At 35.4% G+C, this 11,065-nt stretch overlaps 1 protein-coding gene across 3 annotated transcripts in view; it reads right to left on the reverse strand.

Moving 5' to 3' along the window:
- The window catches only part of rhobtb2a (Rho related BTB domain containing 2a), a 33,792-nt gene extending 24,260 nt beyond the window's left edge, over positions 1-9,532 (reverse strand). The window contains exons 1-4 of one of the 3 annotated variants that reach the window (XM_051117114.1): positions 9,230-9,531; positions 4,785-4,986; positions 4,487-4,590; positions 3,977-4,162 (exon numbers count right to left, since the gene is read on the reverse strand). In XM_051117114.1, coding sequence (XP_050973071.1) covers positions 3,977-4,162; positions 4,487-4,590; positions 4,785-4,986; positions 9,230-9,291 — 554 coding nt within the window. In that variant the 5' untranslated portion in view covers positions 9,292-9,531. Of the gene's footprint in view, positions 1-3,976; positions 4,163-4,486; positions 4,591-4,784; positions 4,987-8,193; positions 8,395-9,229 lie in introns of those variants that run through there. The other 2 variants (XM_051117115.1, XM_051117116.1) reach the window with 2 other exon arrangements.
- Positions 9,533-11,065: the final 1,533 nt, after the last annotated feature.

Genomic DNA, 11,065 nt, shown 5'->3' on the forward strand with positions numbered 1-11,065 from the left:
TCTCTCAAATTCCGTTCATGTTCATTTGAATATGGCGTGCCAAGGTGCATCTTGGGTGAGGGTGAGTATTCACAGAATTGTAATTTTGGACTTTTAAAATATTGTTACAGATTTTTTTTTAGTTTTTAGACTATAGAATTGCTGGGGACATAGGATGCATTCCACTTCACTTTTAGACACAAACTCACCACAAACTTCCCTAAGCACTTCCTCGATTTTGACCAAGGGACCAAGTCTACTTCCTATATATACTTCAGGCAGTTTCATAAACGGCAGTGCAACACAACTGTGAAGTTTAATTCACATTGTTACATTTAAAGGGATAGTCCACACAAAAATAAAAATTCTGTCATTAATTACTCATCCTCATATCATTCCAAACCTGTAAGACCTTCGCTCATCTTCGAAACACAGATTAAGATATTTTAATGAAATCTGAGAGCTTTCTGATCCTCAATAGACAGCAACATAACTGACTCGTTCAAGGCCCAGAAAGGTAGTAAGGAGCTGTGTTGGGGGTAATGTATTACAAGTAAAGCAGGTTACGTAATGATATTACTTTTTTCAAGTAACTAGTAAAGTAACGCATTACTTTTGAATTTCTAAATTACTAACTGACTTTTCAAATAAGTAACGCCAGTTACATTTTTCCCCATGTATTGATTGACAAGTCTCCTGTCTGGAAATTGGGAGTAAACATGATGTTACTGTGTTCTAGACTAAATGTGAACATGCATTAATTCATCTCCCTCACAAAAAACAGATTCAGTATTCCTCAAAATGAATAAAAACAGTGAAATGCAAACTCAGAATATGTCGCAACCCTGCAATATTTAAATATGTTAAATAAAACAAATATCCTTTATGTATTTAATCCCATTTAATTAACCAATGTCTTTGCTGCTGACCTTCGATGATGCAATTCAACCATACTAATAAGCAAAAATTCAGATAAACTAACATTTGTGCTTCATTTTTTTTTATAGCTGAAGAGTGATCTTCTCCTGCATAAATGTACTTTTCTTTTAGCCTGAGGTGAATTCATTTCAGTTTTGGTGTAAAAGGGCTTTTAGTTTAGAATTGTTTTATATTAAAAACAAAGAAGCAAGCCCTGCCCAGATTTAAAAAGTAACACATTACTTTTCATAAAAAGTAACTAGGTAACGTAATTAGTTACTTTTTCAGGGAGTAACGCAAAATTGTAATGCATTACTTTTAAAAGTAACTTTCCCAAACACTGGTAAGGAGGACATCATTTATATAGTCCATGTGACATCAGTGGTTCAACCGTAATTTTATGAAGCTACAAGAATATTTTTTGTGCACAAAGAAAAGAATAACAACTTAATTTTACAATTTCTCCTCTTCTGTGTCAGTCTTCGATGCATGTTCATGAGAGTACCACGATGCATGCATGTGGTGCTGCTGATGCAGGAGCCGGTGTTCTGATGTAGAACGTCCCTTTCTTTTAGTTTATCGTCTATATATTCTAGTTCACATAAAGAATGCTGGGCAAAAAATTGCAAGTCATTCGCTCTGTCGAAATCTTCAGACATATTAACATAGACAATGTGTACATACAGAGTGCATCTTCCTCTGCTTTGTAATCCGGGTTCTATTTCAGAATGCTGGCTCCTGCGTCAGCAGCACCACACGCATGCGCCATGGTACTCTCATGACTGACATGGAGGAGAAGAAATGGTTGCATAAAGTAGTGCTGCCCCCTAATAGTCGACTAACCATTAGTCGACTAAAAGAAGCTTGGTCGACCACAATTTTATTGGTCACTTAGTTGTAGAAAAACAAAATTCAACAGGAAGTGGCGAAGTCATGCAGTCCTTGAAGGACTGATCGTTAACAGCTGGTCTATATGGTAAGATACCCCTACTGTACATCAGGCAGGACATCCAAATGCTCACCAATCATTTATCAACCACAAATATGGCTTTTCATCTGAAAGATGTATGCAGTTTTACATGGCAGCTCAATCTAATGTTAACAAAAACAAAGTGCTAGTTTATCAATGTGTTTTTCCTTTTTTTTCGTTTTTTTGTATTCGTCATCCTGTCCTATCAAAATGCTTGCTACAGATGTAAAAACACAGAAAATCTAACCTGATCCAAACTTTTTTTAACGGACGAAAGTTTTGGACGCATATAAACTCGATTGACACAACATGAGGCTGTATTTATTTTTTAACGTGCGAAAAATTTCAGACGGAAATTCTGGACTCAGTGTGCAATGACCTTTAGTGTGCAACGACATGAGGGTGATTAATTAATTTTAATTTTTAGATGAACTATCCCTTTAAGTGTTGTCCATTGTAGGGGTTTTCAAAATGGGGTTCAGGAAGGTGCTAAAGGTTTGTTAAAAAATGTAAAGAAATTAAATAAAAAAAAAGAGAGATATTGTACTATTACAAATTAAGATGTTAGCCTGATACATTAATTAAATATATTTTATAATATATTATCAAAAAAATGTATTATTAAATATGTTAATACTAATTTATCTACCAACTAATTAATTTAAATAATTATAAAAAGGAAAATAATTTAAATAATTGTACAATTTTTAAAATCAGTTGTTTTATTTAGTTCTATTTAATTCTCATTTACTTTTAATAATCATTTTTTAATTTAATTCTTTAATTTTGAAAAATTATGAAAACATACTACCTCTCAAAAGTTTGTGATCAGTAAGAGTGTTTTTTTTAATACATTTATTGAGCAAAGATGCATTAAATTGATAAAAAATTAACAGTAAATACATTATATGTAAAAAATGATTTCTGTTTTGAAAGGGGAAAAAAGCTGTTCTTTTGAACTTTCTATTTATCAAAGAGTCCTGGGGAAAAAAATCATGGTATTCACAAAAATATTAATCAGCACAACACTGGATTTCCAGAAACTTCTGAGTGCTTTGTATTAATTTTAAATACAATAAATTATTAAAATACAATAAATTATTAAAACGTTAATGCAATCTCCTTGCCACATTAATAATATTATATCTGGCGAGGTGCTGTGTCAAGTTTTTTTTGTGCGCTTGAGCGCTTATTAGGGAATGTACGCAATTTAAGGCTCATTATTATGATTTATATGGTTTATTAATAAACGTGCAATTTTAAAGGTGTAAAAAGTCCATAAATATAACTTAATAAAAAAAGAATTATCGACTACTAGTCAACCAGAAAAATCTTCAGTTGAGGGCAGCCCTAGAATAAAGACGTTAGATATTTTTTCTATGCGCACAAAAAGTATTCTTGTAGCTTCATGGCTTGTTGAATCACTGATGTCACATGGGCTATTTTATTAATGTTCTTTTATCTTTTTGGGCCTAGGAACATGTCAGTTGTGCTGCTGTCTATACAGGGTCAGAAAGCACTCAGATCTCATTAAAAGTATCTTAATTTGTGTTCTGAAAATGAACTAAGGTCTTACGGGTTTGGAACGACATGAGGGTGAGTAATGACAGAACTTGTATTTTTGGGTGAACTAATCCTTTAATTTCCCCCTACCCCAATTAAATTATATGAATAATTTTTAAAAACAATTTTTAAAAAGTCCAAGCATACATATATTCATACAGAATGCTGCATTCTACAAATTTGTAATGAAAAATAATAAATAAACTCCATAGTGAATTCCAAGAGATCAAGTGTTTAGGACATTCCAATTCAGCCAATTGCAAGGGTTCTGCCAGTAGAGAGCACTTGTGCGACATAATCAGTGATGTACATCCAAGTTAACGAGCAAATGGCATAAAACAACAAAGTGGAACACAGCCATAGATTAAACAGTATTTCACACCCCAACACTACACATACTAGCTCATTATTAGAGACTCCAAGACTTTAAGTGGATGAGTCAGATAAGGAAAACATTCAGAATGTACACAGGAACAGAGTTATAAGTTTTATATTCCCAGCATTAATGACTACAAATATTTGCAAGTTGGACCCATAGTAATTTACCTGGCCAGTGGCCGGCGAGCTCTGTTCACTGCCTCCAGGTCGGCGTACCGCAGGTCTAGCTGGCAGCCCACTAGGATAACAGGAGCTCTGGGACAGAAATGCTTGATCTCAGGGTACCACATCGTCCTCACATGGTGGAGCGAGTTTGGGTTTGCAATGGAGAAACACAACACCACCACATCAGACCTATTGGCAAACCAGAGTCAACTCATTACCTTATACATGTTAAAACTGTTTAGTTTGCTTGGTAACCTTTTTAGGGTCACCGTTTGACTCAATATAAGCTTATCAGTGAGAGCAAAGTTTAGTTTGATACAGTTCAGTGCATGACAGTTTCACATAAATAAAAAAGAGAATCTTAAAGGAAGTACTTTTTTAAGTACAGGTATAAATATCTTCACAAACCTTCCCAAAATGTGGAAAAAAATATGGGGAAAAGGACAACATTAAAAATGAATTCATTTATATATACTTAATCTAGTGTGAAGAAGAGAGGTAATCCAAGTTTACCTGCCATACGCAAATCTGCGGTCCTTGTGATGGTCGCCAAAAGTGTCCCAGAGACGCAAGGACACACTGACATCATCCACCACATCCCTGGACCTTTCTAGAACCTGGCCGGAGAGACACACCTATCACATGCATGGAGATTTACCCGAGAAACTGCGTACAACACATTTTTCAACATGTTATCAGATTACTTATCAGCAAAATTATACAAAAGTAGCAACTGTCATATTTTGCATCATTATTTCTTTCATATACTTTTTTATGAATAAGAATAGGCATTCCAGCAGGGATCCCTCACCTCCTGGCAGACTCTGTACTGATCTATTGCCCAGACAGTGGGCACATGTGTGGCAAGTAGCTGGTACTGTGTAAGCGTCGCATTGCAGGCCCGGGCACAGATAAGACGGGTCTTTCCAACTGCGTTGTCTCCAACCACCACACACTTGATAGTCTCGACATTTGGCCTCTCATAGTCCATGTCAGAATCCATAAAATGGTGCCTTTCACACACACACAAACACAAACACAAACAATAAAAATGGAATAAAAAGAGAAAAATAAAATAAAATAAATATTTATATTTAATACATTTAAAATATTTATTTAAAGGAAATAAATAGGGACCTCATTAAGGAAATAAAAAACACTTTTTTTTTTTTTTTTTCCAGGACACCACTTTATTGGTTGATTAATGTATCATTGATTAATGGGTCAGTGACATGATTTTTTTTTAAATCAATAAGTATAAATAAATAAATAAATAAATATGCAATTCACAGACACAGTGATCTTTCTATTAAATTTAAATTTAAAAAGTAAACTTTTTGTAAAAATCATAATTAATATATATACACCCTCAAATATACTGTAGGTCCAAGGAGAATTATGTTATTACTTTTTACTTGATAAGCCACATTAAAGCATTAGAGCCATTAAATTGAATTCAATACTTGATCAAACAGGAATACAAATATTACATTTCTAAGAACTCACAACTGTCATTGCAAATTCTCAGTTATTCTCACATGTCTACTTCCTCCATTCACCCCTTTTTAAAGTGAACTCTGTAACTGTGGAGTTGCAAACAGACATGACTCAGCATGTTGAGCAATCAGAATGGCAACATGTGAAATCAATAAAGACACTACACCCCTACTGGTTCTGTACTGATGCCAATGGCATCTAATGTTGCTTCAGAGCCCTTTAAAATGAGCTGCCTGTGTGTCTGAGTGCACTAAGAGTTCCTGGTAAGGTACACCGTTCCCTTGAGGGGGGCTTCATTTCAGTTGAGCGGTAAACTTCCAACTTCTGTGCAAATGAATTAAACACTTGCAGCAACGCAAACAGGCATACAGTCACATAAAATGAGGCAGTCTAACCTCAAAAAAAAAAAAAAAACAGACCTCATTCACTTTCGGTATTTTGAAAGAGTGCACAAGGTATTTGTCAATAATTAACATTTGAGCTTTAAGTGAATTATTCCTAAGTCATGGTGAGTAATAGGATTTCTAATTAAAGGAGAAGTTCACTTTCATAACAAAAATTTACAGATAATTTACTCACCCCCTTGTCATCCAAGATGCCTCTGTCTTTCTTTCTTCAGTCGATAAGAAATTATGTTTCTTGAGGAAAACAAATCTGGAAATATCTCCATATAACTGACTTCAATGGTGGCCCCAAGTTTGAACTTACAAAATGCAGTTTAAATGCTGCTTCAAATGGCTCTAAACAATCCCAGCCGAGGAAGAAGGGTCTTATCTAGCAAAACGATCGGTCATTTTCGAAACAAATTGACAATTTATATACCTTTTAAAGTCAAACGCTTGTCTTGTTTAAGTCTGCGTGAGCTCTGTTTTTTTCCGGTTCAATACATGTCAAAAAACTCCCATCTCATTTCCTTTGCAGAAGCATCATCCCAATGTTTACAAAATGAACATCCAAAGAAAATCAAACGCCCTTTACAAAAAAAAAGGTAAAACGGTGATATAGGACGATTTTGACGTTGAAGAAGAAAACAAGACGGGAGATTATCGACATACCCTAACTGTTTTGACCCGGTTTATACAGACTAAGCATGTGCATCACAGAGACAAGACAAGACGAGCATTTGAGGTTAAAAAGCAAATAAACTGTCAATTTGTTTTGAAAATGGCTGATCGTTTCGCTAGATAAGACCCTTCTTTCTCGGCTGGGATTATTTAGAGCCATTTGAAGCTGCACTGAAACTGCATTTTGGAAGTTCAAACTTGGGGGCACCATAGAAGTCAATTACATGGAGAACATTCCTGAAATATTTTCCTCAAGAAACATAATTTCTTATCGACTCAAGAAAGAAAGACATGAACATCTTGGACGACAAGTGGGTGAGTAAATTATCTGTACATTTTTGTTCTGGAAGTGAACGTCTCCTTTAATCTCAAAGCTACTGCCAGCATCACCATCACAGATTTTATAATGTCACTGAGGTAAAAAAGCTGATGGGGTTACCAGCTGGGATCACAAAAACAGAAGAACAGATGATAAAGTGCAGCTGGGATGAGATGTTGCCATTGTTGTTTTTGTCCCCTAAGTTCATCTTGTAACAGATGTGTTCCAATAAACTCATAGTGCACAGGGTGCATCCCAGTATATGCATACTTATGCACTATTCTGTGCTTTTTAGAATAAATAGTGTGTTCACACTGAAAATTCCAAAAATTTTCACTAGTTATTACAGGAGAGGGCGTGGCTTTCAGACTCAAAATAACTTTATATAATTCATACACTAGATGGCTGAGTAAGTAGTGCATAAAGTGCAGTGCCTGATTCACTACACAACACTTCTCAAGAACACTTACAAGAATAGATGCATTCAAAAATGAAAATTCTGTCATCATTTACTCATTCTCATGTTTTTCCAAACCAATCAATTATTATTATTATTATTATTATTATTATTATTATTTAATAAGTAATTTAAGATAAAAGAAGCAATGCATTATTAGTATATTTTAAACAATTAATACATCTTAGTAACAAATGGGTAGAACCTAGTGGTTTGAAGGAGAGTGACAACCATTGGTAAAGATTTTAAATGACAATTAATTAGTTTTGGGGGGCTGCACTGTAATCCTCAAATAGAGTCTTTATGATATCTAATGTTTCTGGTTCTAAATATGCCTGACAAGATGTGTTGGTATATGAGGTATTGTTTAACTGAAAGGGTGTGGTAAATCATGGTGAAAATGTATGCTAGTCATTATTTTTGCTCATAAAGAATACAGTTAAACAAGACATTTTAATGTACGTAGAAAAAAAAAATAAAGCTTTATTGTTTTGATGCTCAAATCCCACACATTATCAGCTACGAAATGGTCATAAACGTACGTAAATGGCATATAGTCAATAATATATAATCGATATGGATGCATTAGTCCAACATCCACTTTTAAGACAGTTCCGTCACTCAGTGTTAACTGATAAAGTTATCAAGTTACAACGATACATAATCACGTGACTGAAATATTGATTGAATCACGAGCGCATTATCAAAAATCCACTACTTCAATGCCTTCTGTAAATACACCATCGCAATCACCGTACATAATAGTGCAGGCATAAGCATTCTCAGCTCTAGATTATGTTGCTCGGAAATAGCCTACATTAAGCAGTATTCAACTGAATACGAATAATATTAAGTTATATAACAGATACTGGTGTGTTATTACCTCGTGTCTTGAAAATGGAGGTGGCTGGTATAGCAGCAGTCTTTGGTTTCCAGGGAAACGGAATTTACTCCTCCTCTACTAGTGTACCATGAGCCCCTGTTATTAATGCAGTCTTATTGCAATATTCTAACCGTAAATGCGGAAAATGAAGGAGCATCTTTTACCGGAGAATGTTAAACTCAGTCCGATGACCAATCCATCCACTCAAAACTAGGCTGCGCTACGCATTTCAATATACTGTAAAGTAGCTACCACAGTGTTACCTAATGATTTGTTAGTAAAGATAGTAACTTCCAAAGGGTGGTGGTCACTTAACCCATTCAGTCATTACTATTTATTTGCTAATTTTATTTTATTATTTATTATTGTTAGGCTATAATTTTTAGAATGCTTAAAAATAAAATATTTAAATGTACTTGTAATATTAAATATATATATATATGAAGAGTTCAGATGCAAAACCAGCTAAATCCATCTGACGTCTTTCTTTAAAAAAATGCATTTTTATCAGGCAGTACTTAAAGTAGCCTAATATTTATTTTAATTAAAATATATTTGATATATTTTACATAATTCAGGTGAGTTTAAAAAGCAGGTTATGTGTAGGCTATGTGTGATGGACAACGTTAATGAAAACCACTGACACAAATTACATCATTTGTTTTTGGACACTCGAATGGTCATGTAGGATAATATTGCCTATCCCGTTTGCAGTCATTACAAAAAACACTACAGCAATAGCCTCTGGCATGCTAAACAAGATTAATTTCTTTTAACGCTCAAAAGAAGAAAAATGTCAAAGCAGCATCGATTTGATCTTGACCGTGGTGTATCCGCATTTTCTGAATGAAATAAAGTGTGTTCATTCACCGCCTCTGCCTTACTACAGGCTATTGTGTAACCGCGGATGTCTCCTTGAGAAATGACACTTGAAGTGTCGTCTTCATAAATAACAGCGACTTAATGTCCTCATAAACCAGTAAGTAAACAGAGAGAGATAGAGAGAGACACACACACAGGCTGCGGCTGCTCTTACCGCATCACAGGGAAGTGCTGCATCGGCTCGGCCGATATGGGGAAGCGACAGAAGAAATGCATCGGATGTGGCTGGAGACTGAGGAAAGCTGGAGGTAAACTTCATTTTCGGATCAGGAAAACACGGCTTGGAATCGCTGCCGCCAATCAAACCGCTTACAAATGAAACTGCTCTTTGTTTTTCCAACGCCATCGGATGAATCGTTGACTTTCGGCTGAGGCTGTCAGGCAGCGGGGCCGGACAGACTGCTCTGCTCTTGATGTTTCCTCAGTTACCGTACGAACTGTACAACACAGGCACAGCAACACAGCACTGCCCATTCACTGCACACATACAGTCACAGCAGTACTTCCCATTCACTGTATAGCACACACACACACACACACACACACACACACACTGACTCCCTCTTCACTTACTTTAACAAGGGCTAAATTCAACCTCTCTTTAACTATATGACCCCTGGATATTGAGGTAATGTTTGTGTTTCCTCTGATTTTTAAGACTAAGCCTAAGGGCCTAATCTAGGTTTAAAAGTAAACACTACCTGATTAAACAATCCAGATTTGATACATGTGGAGAATGCAAAAAAAAAAAAAAAAACACTGAAGCCTATAATAAAATATAGCCTATATTGATTGTTTAATTCTTAAACCCTAACACAAACCCAAAAGCTTCTGAAAACGTTAAAACATTAACTACAGGCTGTCTAGTGTCTGTGTGCATATTTATAACAAGACAATCCTGATTTAAAAGGTTGTTCAAGGTTAAATCTAAATTTAAGTCATCAGAAGTCAACCTGAATTATTTGTAACCCATTTGACATACAGTATTTACATATTAAACAGGATATCCATAGACAAAACTAAGATTGTGTGCACTGTTTAAGCATATAATAAACACATAAATAGTTTCGTTAAAAAATAAAGCGGTTGTTAAGATAGTATTCTTTAATGAAACAGAGGACTGGAAACAGTATTCGATACACATCACAATTTAAGCTTATATGCTCAGAATCAACAAAATCCGTCTTTGCGGTGCAAATGTGACATAAGCATTTGCAAATAAAAATATAAAATCATGGGAAAAAATGAAATGAAATATGAAACTAAAACCGCCAGTATGTGGCAGCAAATCATGAGTCAGTGTTTTTGCTGTGGCTTTTTGCAAAATAGAGCAAAAACAGACATATTGTGCCTAAAAAATATTATAAAATTATGTGAGAAGTTATCTTTAAAAAATGTATCTTTATGCCCACTGGACATCCCTCTTGTGTCTTCACCCCAACCAGGGTTCTCCTCACATGACCCTCTATGCCTTAGGCGATGACCCAACCAGCAGGCAAGATGGTGTCAAGAGGCGGCACATCTCAGGCTTACTGTTTTTGTTCTTGTTGAGTCAAACATGAAGAATGCTAGGTCTTCCCTCTGGTTGCCTGATAATAAAACTCCCCGAAGCTGTGATGTGATTATGGTGGCCACCTCACAACCCAGGGATGTGATTCTTCTGGATTAATCTGGAATTCCAGGTTATTTCAGACTAAAATCATGACCTACATGATTCATGCGCCCTGCCCGCTTGTTTAACGTAAGATAGCTAGTTCTATCAATTGCCTGAAATGTCTGTAATGAGGTAGCCTATCTAGTCTACATAACTACATCTGTTTCTAGTGTATTTAGCTGTTGCAATGGCAATAAGTGGCAAAAGCGTATTAACCCACAAAAGAGATACTGTTTCCTAGGTGGCTTCCTGTCCACGCTCTCTGAGACAGGGCGAAACATGTGTAAACTAAGTATACTGTGACTACAGATTATCACCTATACAATCAAATAGCCT

Source organism: Labeo rohita, chromosome 8, assembly GCF_022985175.1.
Source record: "Labeo rohita strain BAU-BD-2019 chromosome 8, IGBB_LRoh.1.0, whole genome shotgun sequence".
Taxonomy (NCBI): Eukaryota; Metazoa; Chordata; class Actinopteri; order Cypriniformes; family Cyprinidae; genus Labeo; species Labeo rohita.